This window comes from Eurypyga helias, unplaced genomic scaffold (genome assembly GCF_000690775.1).
Source record: "Eurypyga helias isolate BGI_N326 unplaced genomic scaffold, ASM69077v1 scaffold6690, whole genome shotgun sequence".
In the NCBI taxonomy this organism is placed as follows: domain Eukaryota; kingdom Metazoa; phylum Chordata; class Aves; order Eurypygiformes; family Eurypygidae; genus Eurypyga; species Eurypyga helias.
This window is the reverse complement of record NW_010227526.1, coordinates 6,465-21,863: the sequence shown is the minus strand read 5'-3', so window position 1 is coordinate 21,863 and position 15,399 is coordinate 6,465. Positions and strand designations below refer to the sequence as shown.

General features: G+C 39.8%; 1 protein-coding gene across 1 annotated transcript in view; it reads right to left on the bottom strand.

The window, feature by feature from the left end:
• Positions 1-14,539, bottom strand: part of LOC104513181 (ceramide synthase 6-like) — a gene marked incomplete at its 5' end in the record, with an annotated part of 33,095 nt that extends 18,556 nt beyond the window's left edge. The window contains 4 exons of the mRNA XM_010156455.1: positions 1,711-1,817; positions 3,642-3,770; positions 10,433-10,525; positions 14,467-14,539. Coding sequence (XP_010154757.1) covers positions 1,711-1,817; positions 3,642-3,770; positions 10,433-10,525; positions 14,467-14,539 — 402 coding nt within the window. The remainder of the gene's footprint in view (positions 1-1,710; positions 1,818-3,641; positions 3,771-10,432; positions 10,526-14,466) is intronic.
• Positions 14,540-15,399: the final 860 nt, after the last annotated feature.

The window sequence follows — 15,399 nt, the reverse complement described above, 5'->3', positions numbered from 1 at the left end:
CATCTACCAAGCCAGTCATTTCATCACAGGAAGTTATCAGGCTGGTCAAGTATGACTTTCCCTTTGTGAACCTACCCAGTCATTGTCTGACTGAGCCTTCCCTGAAGCAGTCATGTACTGCAGTCTCCAGTGGCAGAACTGCACTGATGGAATTGGGTCCTCCCTCCATTTCGCAGTATAAATCAAAATGCAACAGGCAGATGAAATCCTACAAGCAGGAGTGACACCTATTTTCCTATCTGAAATCATGCAAATAGAAAAACTAGATTACTTCATTTACAGAAAATCAGTGAATGGCCAAGTTAGCTTCAAGGAAAGACCGAGGAAAGAAAAGCAAAGCTGTTTAGGAAACAAATAATTGCTCCTTGGAAAAAAAACCAAGCATTTTTAAACACACAGTTTGTGTGTCTCTCCATTTTCTCCTTTTGTCACGGCCTTTCACCAACTCACAGAGCAGTAGGGACCAGACATTATCACATTATTTTTGGATTCATTAAATGCCAAATGAGACTTCACCATTGTGCTGCTAAGCAGAGCTGATGACACAGCTCCCTAAAGGCACTCTGGTCTTACCCTGTTTGCATTAACAAAACCCCAAGGAGATATAATTATAGAGGATTTGAAAGGAAACTGTGGCAGAGAGGTTGATATAGGCATCTGTAAATCCCCTGCATGCTTAAATAAGGAGTTTGGTGGTAATATCTCTAAATAAAACTCTGCGAAGGGTAACATTCCTGGCATTCTTGGTGCTTCCCAAAACCAAAACTGTCAGTTATCTTTTGATGCAATGACAGACTTCTCTTGCTCTCATAAGGATTCAGAGATTTGGGTTAGTTCTGTTCATACAAAAGAAAGGAAGGATCCAGGACACAGAAGACTGAGGCCAACGCTTTCTCCCAGCCCTCCGTATATAGGGCCCAGACAGCCCTCCGTATATAGGGCCCAGATTGGAGAGAAACTTGAATGGATTTCTAGACTGAAGTACATCAGTGTATTTCCTAACTAGCCAGCTGTCTTCTGGATGTTGACGACCCTAGCTAAAGAACAGAACATCTATGTCCTGTTTGTGTGCATGCACATACGTGTACCTAGAGGACAGCTGCCTTTGTCTGGGAAGAGGTGAGATTACAGCAATACCCATATAACTACTTTATAGATGGATGCGTTACATAGCTTCCCCAGGCCTCCCAGTTCAAAGAAGGGGTGGAAAAGGAGTAGCCTGAAGTACTGCAATCTGCACGGCACTAACATCTTAATATTGATTTCAGCAGGCGAGACTTTCCTTATCTCACCGTGTTTTTCTGGTTTCCTTATAAACATGACCAGGTTCATAAAGTGTGCACTGAAAGCTAATGAGAAGATCCTAGCTTCAAGCTTAGCCCCTGGACAGTGTCTTCTTCAGTGACTAATATTTTATTTCTCCTCTAACTTCTTGCCAACACAGACAACCAACTTCTAACCTGAAACTAAGTGGTCTCCAATCTACTTTTACATTAAAACCAGCAGAATGCCCATATGTTTCTTGTCTAGCACACAATAAACACAATGGCACTCTAGCAAATAGGCTATTTCAGCACCTGGTTATGTCTGAAACTCTCCTTGCTGCTTTGGGAAACAGAATAATGTCAATGAATCATGTTCAATTACAACACAGTTACTTCCAAGCTTGTTTGATGCTTAGCATTTGTGGAAAATGATAAGCTTACTCACCATAAGGGATATATGCCAAGCCTACTGACAATGAAGACAATGGCAAATGTAAGGAACAGAAGGTCACTCAGTTTTTGACACTTGCAATAGTTTGCCATTTTGGCAGCCTGTAAAAGAAAGAAATGCCTGTTTATTTCTGTGAGGACAAATGAGTTCTCTTGTACTGTGATTAAGCTATAAGAAGAAATCAAATTTTTATGACATTGCTAACATTTTCATTGGGCCACCTCACAGTGACCCTGTACCTCTTCTCCACCATGCAGCTGGAAAACGTCTTCTCAGAAAAAAACCCAGACTGCACAAAACCACACAATTTACAGGGGTGGTCCATAGACTAAGGAAATGATATTTGTGTATTGTATCAAAGGATGGGATTTTTTGGAAGTTTGATAATTTTTTTCCTCTGCACTGACTTCCCCCTCAGTAATGTCAGTGGTGTGTAGCAGTCCATCTTCTCTCATATGACACTGGGGCCATGACCCACTGCACTAGTAGAACAAAGTCTGTTGAGCGAGTCGTAATGACCCTCTTAGTAAATGCTTCTCAGGGGTTGTGATTCTCTTTCTTACACTTCAGACTGCCTTTAGTATTTCCAGTCAGAACAGACTGAATGAAAATGACCAGAAAGACCAGTGAAGTATGCATCCCATTGGGAAGTGCATTTGCTGAGTGTTTGTAAATCACATGAGAATACCAGCAATTTCTCTGCGTCTTAGCCAGTGAACGAACAGAGGAATTGAGCAAAAAACATGTATCTCGCTGTGTGCAAGGTAAGGTTTCAGCTAGCCTATTACAGCTGCTCTCCAGTGGTTTTATATTTCCACAGGCACCAGTCTGAACTGGAATGAACACTGTGAAGCACACCTGTCTGGTGGTGAGAAAAGAGGCATGAAGAAAGTTTGGGTGAACCCACAGCTAGCAGGATGGATCTACACACACTGCTAAAATTAAAAAAAAAAAAAAAAAATCTTGTAAAGAGGTAATTATTTCTAACCGGAGAAATCCAGATTCTCTGTTGCTTTCTACTTCAGGCAGTCATGTGCCTTCTAGATTAAAAAAAGATTAAAAAAATAAAACCAGATTTACAGTGCTACTGAATCACAATGGCAGGATTTTGACTCCTCAATAGGTGACTCACACAGTGTGACTGTATTCTTGCATAACAGGATCCCTGAAAATGCTTTAGTAAAAAATAATTTCAGACAAAATAGTTATTAAATTTGGATTGATCCTGAGGGAGGGTTCACAGACAGCCCCATCCCAACATCACCCAGAACTGTCTAAAAACTGATGCAGATACAGGATGACAACATCTCTAAACTGCTGCTACAGAAGTTATGGGCCATCTTGACTTGAAAGAATTTCAGTCATCCCTTCTTCTCCAAAGCCAACTGGCATCTGGATGCAGAGGCATGGGCACCCAGAAAACCCTGGGGACAAGAGGTCATCTCACTGCCCACGTTCAGAAGTTGTCCAGCACCTTCTGCCCAGCAGAGCACAGCAGAATCAAACCATGACACCTAGATTTTTTCGGACACGGTTTTGTCCTGCACATCATTTCAGCAGGGTCAAGAACCAGGAGCTTCTACCCACACAGATTTTGCAATTTTGAGCTTTTTACTTTACCATGTTATATTTAAAATCTGTGTGTAACCCGCCCTGGCATCCAATGCCTTACCAGTCTCTGCTCTGTACAAGCAACATACCAAGGGATAAAACAGCCTAAAGTCACTAATATGCACTGTACACTACAAGTGTAATATATTTCAGCAAGGAAATAACACTATATTACTCACCATTGCCATCTTGAACGGGCTCTTTACTTTATAAATAATTGTTTTGAATAGCAAATAGATTCCACCTATTGTCATGCTAGCTCTCAGAATAGTGAATACCATGTACAGACACTGATGATACACATATTATCTCACCTCTAGGACAACATCAGCCGCATCATGGAGACATAAGGTCAGGGTTCCCACTCGTGTCAAATTGGTTACATAAGAGAAGGTTATCAAGGTGACTGTTACAATGTGATGTGTAAACATGATGCCAAAATCCTAGAGCAGCAAGAAGCAGAGAAAAAAAAATAAAACAAAACAAAACCAAAAACTGATGAACCAAACAGTGAGATTCAGTACTCTTATACAAAAATGGATGGATGTTTTTTAAACCCAGCATTATGATGTTACTTGAAGATCTTGCTACGTAAGTGCATTAAATACCACGCTATATATTTCACTTAGTCTAAAGAAAATAATCATTGTACATTAACAAAATGCAAAAATATTATTGAAAGCTACATAACATCTATACTTCTCAGTTCATAGCAATTTAACCTAATGAAGTAAACATTTGTGGCTGAAGTTACTTTGAAAAGGCAAATGTACATACAAATCAAATTACACCATATGTCTCATATACCAAGCAACATATGATATGCAAAATAAAACACCGTTCACAAGAGTTCAAATAGCTACAAAGGAAAAGGAAACAAATTTTCACTGTCACCTGCCAAGCAAAACTGAGAGCTTTCACGTATCTCAGAACCCCAGTTCCAGTTTCTTAGTTGCTTGTTTTTAATGAATCTGCTTTGTTTCTACACTGTAACAGGGTCAGAAAAACCTTTAAAGAGCTGGTGCAGCTCCTCTTACTCAGATCTAACCTGTTGCCTCCCAAATGATGCAGGATAGCTGGTTTCCAGATTGGTAACTTCGAGTTACTTGGCCAGCACTTTACTATTATTGAAAAATACTGGGAGCAGTGAAGCTCCTGTAATACATCACATGCCTCCATACATGCCAAGGGGCAGGCAAAGCAGAGAGAACGACCTGTCTGCCTGCTCTAGACTCCCAGACTGATTACTGAGAGAACAGGAATTGCAGAGATGCCAGGCACCAAGTCAGTTAAAAAGAAGTCTTGCTGTAGTTTGCTGAACTACCCACACAGCCTTGAGAAAGTATCAAAACCCTGAAGAAAAGCCATGATTTGACCGGGGAGTTTCTCCATGCACCAGGTGCAAAGTTACTACCACAGCAGATCTAGCAGCTCTCATGCAGGGCTGTCTGAAGGCAGAGATCCAGGCAGTCAGAAGCAGCAGCTCCTCCAGGCAGCCTGCTCACCAAGCATCCTGGGAGGTGGCATTTCATTTCTGGCAGCTTTCGTGGACCAGTCCTGCTGGTCTTCAGCTAAGTGACCCACAGTGGAGAAACTGCAACTAAACCCTGCAGGCTTCATAGAGGCAGCACCTGGTTTGCAAATGGGCTGCAGGGACACGACGCGTTGGGCAGGAGGGTCCTACAGAAAGTGCTGGTGAGCTCCCACTAACACAGAGTCAACTCCAGAAAAGCAGCCGCTACTGCTGCTGACTACTCTATCTCTCCAATAATGGGAAGAGTAAATGCCCAATGTCACCATACTTCCCTTTGGAAATGCAGCAGGCACGTAGCAGGCACCACTGTTTACAAGGATGTGCAGTGCCCCTACCTCTTAGTGCCAGCACTTGGCTTCACTGCAATGTATACCTGGAGGCTGTGGAAAAACCTGCAGCTTGAGCCACCTCAGTAAATGAATCGGGACAGGTCCTCCTTCCAGCCTACCACTTCACACTGAATGCTCTCAGGTGCTACAAGATCCTATTTCCTACACATACCCATCAACAGGCATTGCCAGTATCGCCAGCATAAAGCTGAGGTAGGGCAGAGGGAACGGAAAAAAAAAAAAACCAAAACAAAACAACAAAACCCACAAAGCAGAGAACCATATCCCAGTTTGGTATACACCCAACATTTCTCAGCCCTGTTATTTGGTCCCCAGCAGTGTGGAACACAATCAAATATATTCAGCACTCATATCAAGCCATTGCTTTAGATTCATATTCTTAAAGCAGACTGCACAAAAAGAGAATTAAAGGCAGTTTCCTTTTCTAAGACTCTTAAGGGCAAGCAGGGGTACGGCACCTTAGTCATTTCAGTAACTACAAACCCACACATGGGGAACATTTCACCATGCCGTAACCAAAATGGCAAAGCACCTACCTTATTCCCTGGGATTAGAAGCAAGCTACTGGCTCTGACACATGGCCATAATGCTGCCTAGATCTCTACCTGCCACAGCTGCAAATCCTATTGCACTGTTCTTTGTTTTCCTTCTAACTGCAATTATGTTAGCACACAGGCAGCCCAAATGGGGGAAGAAACCAAGTAGAAAATTCTTGTCTGTTTTCATAGCTGACACATGCATGTTATACAAATACTAGATTTCTAGTCCCTCTTGGGAACCCTTCAAGGCATTCATGACAATATGGAGTAATGCTAAACAGCCCTAATGCTCTTGGGCAGCGGTCTTCTGCACAAGTCTGCTTACGGAAATGCTGTCTAGGGAACTCCCCTGATAATGTTTCTTGAAAGAGGCAGTTATCTGACTGCCAACTCTGAAACGGAGATGCTGGACTAACCCACTGAAAACTGTTAAGAAAAAAGTAGCAGTGATATAAATAAGATACAATTCTGGTCCTTTCTCCCCTGTTTGTGGCATTTCTATATGTCAGTAATTAATACTGTGCTTTGAAGATGCTGTCTGGTAGATTTTGATTATACACAAGGGCAATGAATACATAGAAACTAATGGTACAAGTCTCCATAATACTAGGTGGTACTTGTGTTCCCAGTTTACTCAAGTACTTTCACCCATACACAGCAGAAGAGCAGCTGTACAGGAATGACCTTTTTCATTTTTAAAATATATTTCAAATTGTATGTATGTTTGTGTAAGATGCACTTACTTACAGCAGATTTGTAGCCTCCAGTTGTAACTGCTGAAAGATACCATGTGCCCGTGTCATGAAAATATGTGGCTAAGAAAGAACGTACTCCTGACACCATCATTAGCATGAACACAAGGCAAACAATGGAGAAACCCCATGGGTCTCAACTTGTAGACAAGCCCTCTGGAATCAAGGCTTCTGCTACCCACACTGGTTTAACACGACACACAGACTAAACTGACAAGTGGCTATGGAACATTAGTGCCACTAAAGGGCAAACTATCATCTGCATTAGTCACTTCAGCTTCTGGAAATGGGCTTCTTCAAGGAAGGAGAGTATCACCAGCTAAAGGTTTCAACCACTACTATTCTTGTAAAGGCTTGCAGAATGTACACATTCTAAATTCCTTTCCCTCTGAAACAAAAGAAATCAGGTCTATGACTTTTTTTTTTACCAAGTGTGAAGTAAGAGATCTAGGATCCAGATTCAGTGAAATATAACATAATTTCCTAGACTCAAAATGGAATATTTTATATAAGCTGTCTTTTTTTTTTAATAAAGTAAACCATAGAAGTTCTAGCAATTACCAAATGGTTGGAACTAAAAGCTGTGAATACACACAAAGGTCTCCTAGATCTTCTACAAACCTGTTAAAACACTGATTGAGTAGGAATTTTATACATTCTTTAAACACACTGGTCAAATGTTTTTCTATCAAACAATTCTTCAGGTATCCAGAAAGCATGTAAATAAGCCTCACTGCTTTTAAAACTCATCAGGAGCTTGTGAGAGTAACAAAATTCCCCGATTTTTTTTTTCTCTCTCTGTTTTACAAAAGAGGAGTATGGAAAAAGCTGGACAGAGATGATTAAAAAAAAAAAAATCATACTAGGCTGCAGACTTTGGAAATTGAAACCCTTAAGGGTAGAGCCTCACTACAGCAGCACAGTAGATATTTATGAATCAAACAACATGCCATTATAAAACCATAAAAAAATCTATTCAGTTTGCTGCCTTAATGCCAACAGTACGTATGTGCAACAGCCTAAATAGTTTGCTCACACCTCTACAGCCAGGCAAAAACAATCTGGTAGAATTTATAAGACCTAAACAAACATGTATTTGAAAGTCAGCAAACCAACTGGAAATCCTTTTAAAGTCAAGAAATTGCTATTAGAGAAGAATAAAACAGAGATGGAAAACAGCAAGTACATTTACCTTGAGCTACTGCAAGTACAATACCAGTACTGCATTTAGGCCAGTGCCATGCGCTGGTGCTTTCAGAGAAGACCTGCCGTGCCTCACCCTGAGAAAAAATCTGGCTACACAAAACAGTTGGCTGAATTCCTGCAGTGCATGAGGCTGACAGGTCACTTTTGACACAGTCTCTGATCAATGTAAAGTATCTAAAATGATAACCAAGACTTAGATAAAAGTATTCCTCTCATTGTAACATGAAAACATCAATAGGTTTCTCAGGCTGAGAATTGTTAATCTGCTCTGCATAAACTGCCACGAAGTATTACAATAGTGTCTGGTATTAGCTGGCAAATGTCCATTTTTTAAACTAAGCCTGCTATTTAAATGAGAACTAATGTGATGCTGCAGGAGCTAGTGTCTCTGTCAAGCTTGTACTAGTTTTTGTCAACTACTGTAAGCTCCCAGTGCTAAAATTTTTCAACTCATGGGTATCCTTGACAGCTTGCACTTGCCTCTGGCCACAGAACAGTTTTACTGTGTGACACCAGCACACCGACCTATTTCTCCAGTCTGATCCTCCCAGTTATCAATTTTGTTTACACTACAAAACTACCTATCTCCACAGTCCAAACTGGTCAGTGTTCTAATAGATTATTTATAAATAATCCACTGTCTCTTGCAGGGTGCTTATAATGATAGACTTCCGGCTGGCTATCGCTGCTCTGCAGATACTGTGCTCCTGCTCTCTGCTGGATGCTGGACACTCAAGATACAGCAGATGCACGGCACACTGCTTTGATATGGTGCTCTGGGTTCAAGCACTACAATTCTGCGAGAGGCGTGCTACTTAGCTGTTGGCGATCCACTTCCTCACCTCTGTATCCTATTCTATTTCCACAGTAGGCTGCTGCAAAGTCTTCCTGTTAACACGTACAAGTCATTTATATGTAACTGAGAAACAGCCTTGCAAAGTATCATTTACTTGCACATGTACTATGGATAGGAGCAGGCTTTAGCTCTGTGCCCAGTTCACCAATGGGAACAAACTCTCCAAATCATAAGGGAAAAAGCTGTAGCATTTGGTCATGAGATGCATTAAATGAGAAAGGTGTTACTGACCCTCCCAATAGCCCTTTTCAGAAATGTACTTCAGCGCTGAACTGAGATGTTCAGGTAGCCTCCGATTACTTTCCACATGCGCAAAGCCACTAGTCAGGAATCAAATATTCTTTAAGGATGTACTGTACTGCAAAATTGTTACGTTTTCATCTCCCTCAAGACATACACAAAGAAAATAAGAGAGAACCGGTGGCACAGTGCAGGGGGCTGTATATCAGTGTAGGGGAACTGATTAGACACAATACATTTCTGCAGCAATAATCTGAACTGTAACATTGCTGCAGGACTTTGGCTGATATATTAACAAATGCCTATTGAGTATTGCTGGGACCTTGAGCTTATGTATTATTAGTCAATGTTACTCTTGATTTAAATTTATCAGCACGATCATAGAGCTCTGTTGAGCACTGTTTTTTTACATCTCTTTTTTGAAACAGTGAAGCTGTACTCATTTCAACCTCATGATTAACAGCATGTTTAGCATCTACAGACAATGCAAGCCAGGGATTTACATGAATTCATCCTAAATTTGTTGTTTTGTTTACAATTTACCCTCCAATATGGATTTAAAATTTGTGGATGTTTTCTTGAGATTTATTCTGGAAAAATTTAGAAATTCAAATAGATGGGTGTTTTGAATATATATATATACACAGCTCTGACACAAGACACCCAGGAGCATCCTGTCATTCCAAATAGCAGATAAATTTATTCAGGACATACTGGATCCTTCATTTACTCTTTTCAGAGTTATGGTCCTGCTAAAATGCTAGTAAAAAGGGATTTTTTTCATTAACATAGCCTATATTCATTTAATTAAATGACAGTAGACAGAGACACATACAAATATTATAAAATCCTTCCAAATGTTTTCAACAAATAATTTTGCAGTATTAGAAAACCCTGCAAGAATAGCTCAATGGACGGTTATTACAGAATGACTGTTGTGCTGCCTATTCTCCTATGGACTAGCGCTCTCCTTGGAGGAGAGAACTTGGATGAAGAAACATGGAACAGGTTGCTACTGAGACTGCAAAAATGTTTTTATCTGGACAAAGTTTTATTTTCTTGATTAACAGGCCCTTAATAGCAAAGCTCAGCTACTTGAAATTCCATAACTGTAAAGGTAAGATTAAATGTAACATCACTTTTTAAGATTAAATGTACCTGTGCTTTTACCATCCCTTTGTAGAATAAATTGCAAGCCCTCATAGAGCTTACCAAAGTGATACTGTGAATTTATGAGGCAGTCTTGCTCTGTCATTGATATTTCACCATTTAACTCCTAGAAGAAACAGTCCATCTACTAGCTAGACTGTAGCTACTACAAGTGCAATGCCATTCAAGCCACTGTATAAGGGCAGAAGGTTGTTTTCAGCTGATGCTATTTCCCGTTGAGTATTTGATTACTTCAGGCTCTTCTTCCCATGTACAGAAAACCCCACATCATCATAACAAAGAATAGAATAAGACAAACACTTCAACACCAGTTTTGCAGTGACAAATATCTATCTGTAAGGGGTGGTGAATAGAAAGAACTGCATTTCCAGTTCACTGCACAGGTAATACAGGTATTCCTCAAGTCAAGAGACGTATGTTCTTAAAGCTTTCAATGTTTTTAGTCGCATTGTTCTTACCTTTCTTTTGATGTCAATGAATTGAGAAAACATTAAGGACCAGTAGAATGACAATTCAACTATGTAGTAATAATGAAGGTCAGGCATCAGTGGCTGAAAGATGGAGATGAGAGAAGGTTAATAGAGTCTAACTGACATTACAGGCAGCTGAGGTCTATAGGAGACATGTTTAATCACAGGGGGATTACTGAATTATACCTAAGCATCCTAAGTAAGAAACATGATGATGGTTGCCTCTTTCAAACTTTGATGGCTCTAGAAAAATAAAGCTCCCCACCCTATTCTCCTCTCCTGTTTTATTCTTGACAGTACTGTAATATTGTAATACCAAAAAATTATAATATTGTCCGTTCAGAAGCTAAAACAAACTAAATTCTGAGTTTGTTTTGAGAGGTTACTGGAAACAACTTGCTGTACATCAGTAATGTGGGTTTAAAGCATAGTAAAAGAAACAATGTTAGAGCAGATTAGAGAAAAGTAATGCTAGTATACAATCTCATCTGCTCATGATGAAAATGTTGTGAGCCTTAAATGGCACTCTTCTGAATATAAAAAGCCTACTTTTAAAGTATTCAACCATTTTCTGGGAACATGTTAACATTTGGAAAAAATAAAATAAAATAAATTTATCCAGACACGTTGCTTGATGTACAACATGGTTACACAGATGTTCAAAAGCAAAAGAAATAAAAATAACAAGACACAGGAACTTATGCACAACCAAAACCAACCTGGGGTACCTCCAAAGAAGGTAACTGGTGGCGTGCACAGGCTATTTAGCCCCAAGCCTAAGACAGCCAGTCCTACGAGCTACTCAAATTTCCATGTGATTGTGCCTCCCTGCTAGTCATGTCTTACATCACAGTAACAGACAGGGGCACTGGCACAGGAAAAGCTCCTGAGGGCATCTCCTGAGGGATTAGATGAACCATCTCTAGAGCAGTTTGCACTGGCACAACCATGCACCCAACCAGGGCATGAGCTATTTCCATTGGCAAGAGGTATTTCAGTTGTTTCTTTCATTCCCATTCCCTTCTGCAGACCAGTTCTTTGCAGCTGAAAAACAGTCCTTAGGTGCCCAGTGAATGCTCTATGCGGGTTATTTAAATATAGACATAAGCTTATGCTTTATGAAAAATGTATACCCTCAAAATCAATCTTTTAAAGCCATTTCTTGGGCCAATATAATCCTTTTCTCATTTAGTGAGACTTCCAGTAAGCTTTTAATTAGGTGTAAGTAAAAAAAGGGAAGAGAACATGAGCTAGAAATGAACCGCGACTATTCTATTCATTATTGCAAGAGAACTCACTGGAGAGAATGTCTAGTAAAACAATGAAAGCAGCTGACAATTTTAACAGTAGCATTAGTATTTCTAATCCCATATAGAGATAGGGGTATTCTAAAGATATCATGGTTTTCCTCCATGAAAGGATCAATAGCGTCTGTTTAAGTTAAGCTTAAACATTAGTTTTCAGTTCTCCACAGACTGAACTTCAATAGGACTATGCTGTGCTTATGGATAGAGTTGTCACTCCATCTTGGTTAGCACTTAGTAGACATTTTTATCTCTCAGTGATTTTGATAATTACTTCTATTTGATGATTGGCTTTCTATTGGACCCTACCCCCTAGAAGCATGATTTTAGATGCCACCATTTGAAAGGTGGAACTAACTTTCTGAATGACCTTGTTCTTCTGGTAAGTCTGGTAAATATACGCTTTAACTAGTAAGATTCATGGTCTTATGTTTTAAGTAATAGCACAAAAATAGTAGAAAACAGGACTGAGAGGCATCAGTGATTACAGTCATATCAATCCTGACAAATGACTGTTCTCAAAATCTCTGAGGGATGAAGATTCAACACTTCCCCCATTCAGCTTCTGCTGCTGCTTCCCTAATGTTATTCAGTTCATCCTCTTCTCCTGGGGTGGAATTTAAGTCACAATTTCTTCTAAGACTAAATGACAAAATTCCTTCTATCTTCCTCAGATCAAGATTTTTGGTCATTCTTGCTGAACTATCTCCCTGAACTATTTCTAACAGGTACCCAATATTCAAGAACAGTAGCACCCAAACCTAAACACAGTTCTCCCATTCAGGCTGTCCAAGGCCATTCACTGTCACAGGGAATTCATATGTCTTTCAGACAATGGGCTTCTTCATACTTTCTATTCCGGCAATAAGAGTGGTTCTTTTTCCACTCCCTGCCCTTCGCAGGGTGGGGTGGGGGGGGAGGCGAGGGAGGAAGTGGTATGCCCCAGACAGGTTAGACTCGTTAAACTGCAAACTGTTGCTGGAGTTTTTGGAATTCAGTGTCAATTATATTTGGAGAGCACCTAGCACAACGTCTCAATGATTCCTACTGAGACTTCCGGATCATGAATTTAAAAAAATAATTTTAAAAAGCATTTTAAAGGTGCTCAGGTTTAGAATTAGAATTCAGACTAATTAAAAAAACTACCAAAATTTATCCTCAAAAGTTATTAAAAATTTTTAAGACCATTTTACTAGGTCACATTTGAAACATGTTATGTCTGATTTGTAACAAAAGGTGAAATTATACTTCACAACTTTGATCTCTTGTTGCGTCCTGTTACACAAAAGGTATTAAGGAAACAGGTGGCACTTAGCTTTCCCAAAAGGGTTTCCTAAGTCTATTCCTAGCCCATATACATGATGATACTTTTTCCTCAAAAGGGCGACCTTACTGTTAGTATTAATAATAATAAAAGGGAGCATTTAATGAATTCACTGATCCTTGCAACATCCATATTGAAAGTTACTTGTACCAGACCAAAAGGCAAAATGAAGCAATGGTACAGCCAAGGCAGAGCTCAGAAGTTATCTTTCCTGAAAAATACATTGAATCCTTTAGTGCAGATTCACTTCATCCCATACTTTAACAACTATGTCCAGTGCAAACTAATGGAAAGCACAGGAAAGGTTTCTCAAAGCTCTTTGAATATGCAAACTTTCAAAGCCACTGTTCAGCCAGATAATGATAGAAAAAAATGTCTACCCTTCTCCTTTCAACTTGCATTGCCTGTTCTTCCCCAGGCAGAGAAGAGTTTTCAGAATTGTAGGGCTACAGTTAATCCTGGTGTTACTGCAGCAGCTGCAAGCTGTTGAAGCAACCACGTTGCTGCGAAAGATGGCCAGAACTTGGGCCTAGGAATTAAATATTCCTGTAAGTAGTTCAAACCTTAGCAGTGCAGTAAGGAATAAATATACTGTTATTGTTCTTTTGAAGATTTTTTTTTTAAGGAAACTAAATTTCAAACTTGAGCAAAAATTGTTTTGAGGACTGAAAGAGGGAATGAGTGCAGCAGGATGCAACCTGAAAGGGCATTTTTACTTTAATAGTGGCATTCTTCTCCTTAATTGAGGAGATAAATGACTTAAGTCTTTTATTTGAGGTTAAGTTATATACTTTGACCTAGAAAAGAGAGAAAGTCTGATGCTTTTAAATCCATAAAAATACAGACATAGCTGAAAAAAAGACTTGAAACCATTCTCAATTCTCTGGTTAATGTCACCTTCTTTTGTTGTAAACTTCCATGAGGCCAGGACTGGATAGCGCCTATTTAAGTTCTAAAGGAGAAACCTACCTTTCTCTTCAGTCTCCTCTTTGATCACACCACCTGCCAGGGATTCAGTCTCACCCTGTGTGCAGTGTAACGGCTATGAGAACTATACTGACTTTTCCCAACTGCTGAATCTGAGGCTTTGCCAAAACGTTCAGTATCATCAGGACTTTGTAAAAATGACCACTCTATCGTCGTTGCAGATGTCTGCTTTCACAGTTAGATTTCCTAGATCTGTTTTCAGATCCTGGGCTTCATTTCAAAATAGGTGTGACAGCTATATTCATCTTTCCCATCTTGAACTCAAGCAGAACGGGGAGCATCTAGTAATGTTCTGAAATGCCAATTAGCCCATTCACACTAACATATTGACACAAAGCTCCACTATAATAAAAACAGAGCTCTGCAGAGGTGTAATATTTGGTTTTAGGCAGCACTGTAACTTTTACCTGATATGGATACCCATTCCAGCACTGTCTGGTATTCCAGAGCCAGGGTGTCTGAGAAAGAAAAAAAAAAAGTCTGTACACACCATTTGGGGCAATATCAGTGTATATGGTTAATACAAGTGAAGGACAAAACTACAGAAACAGCTTAAAATTTGCAATTTTTGATAGAGGTTATGAAAATCGAATACAATAAAGAGAGCCTTCAAAGTTTCACAGCATGAATTTGAGCAACCTGCCTGTTCACAAAGATTTTTTCGTTGGTACACCATGATCTTACATGACTAGCTTTTGCAGGAGTGCAAGCTGAACATAATCAGCTGTGCTCAGGTGGGCAGATCTCCCACTACCTTCTCGATGGCATGAGAAATCTTGGCCCTAGGTTGCTCAAATATTTTAAAGAATGTCCCTTTTAAGTATGTGTTGTTACGTATAAGCATCCTTCCATACAGGATCCAACTATCATCCCAGCCACATCAGTTCAAGATAGCAAATGTACATTTTGTTTTCCTGGCTCAAGACATGACTGTCCCAGAGATAACAGACTTTGCTATCACATGCAAAACACTCTTATACGTTAGGGCAACATGGAAAGTGCCAGGGCAAATTTATCATAGCAAGCATCTACAGATCCTTGCATTGCAAAAAGCTGGGCAAACTAAAAAACTTGAGGACATGAAGCTCTGTTATGCTTCCTGTTTCTTTGCTGCTTGCACAAGATTTATGTGATTATTTCTCTTTTAATGCCACAAGAGAGCCTTTTAATCTTTACTTTTTACCTCCTATTCTGCAGAGAAAATACCCCATGGGCAAGCTCTGCTACCCAGCATACTCAACCATGAAGTACTTTCAAATTGGGCAGCAACATGACCAAGAGCTACCAAGCAGCCACACTTCCCTTTTTGCGCATGAGCAGGAACAACTCTTTCCAGATAT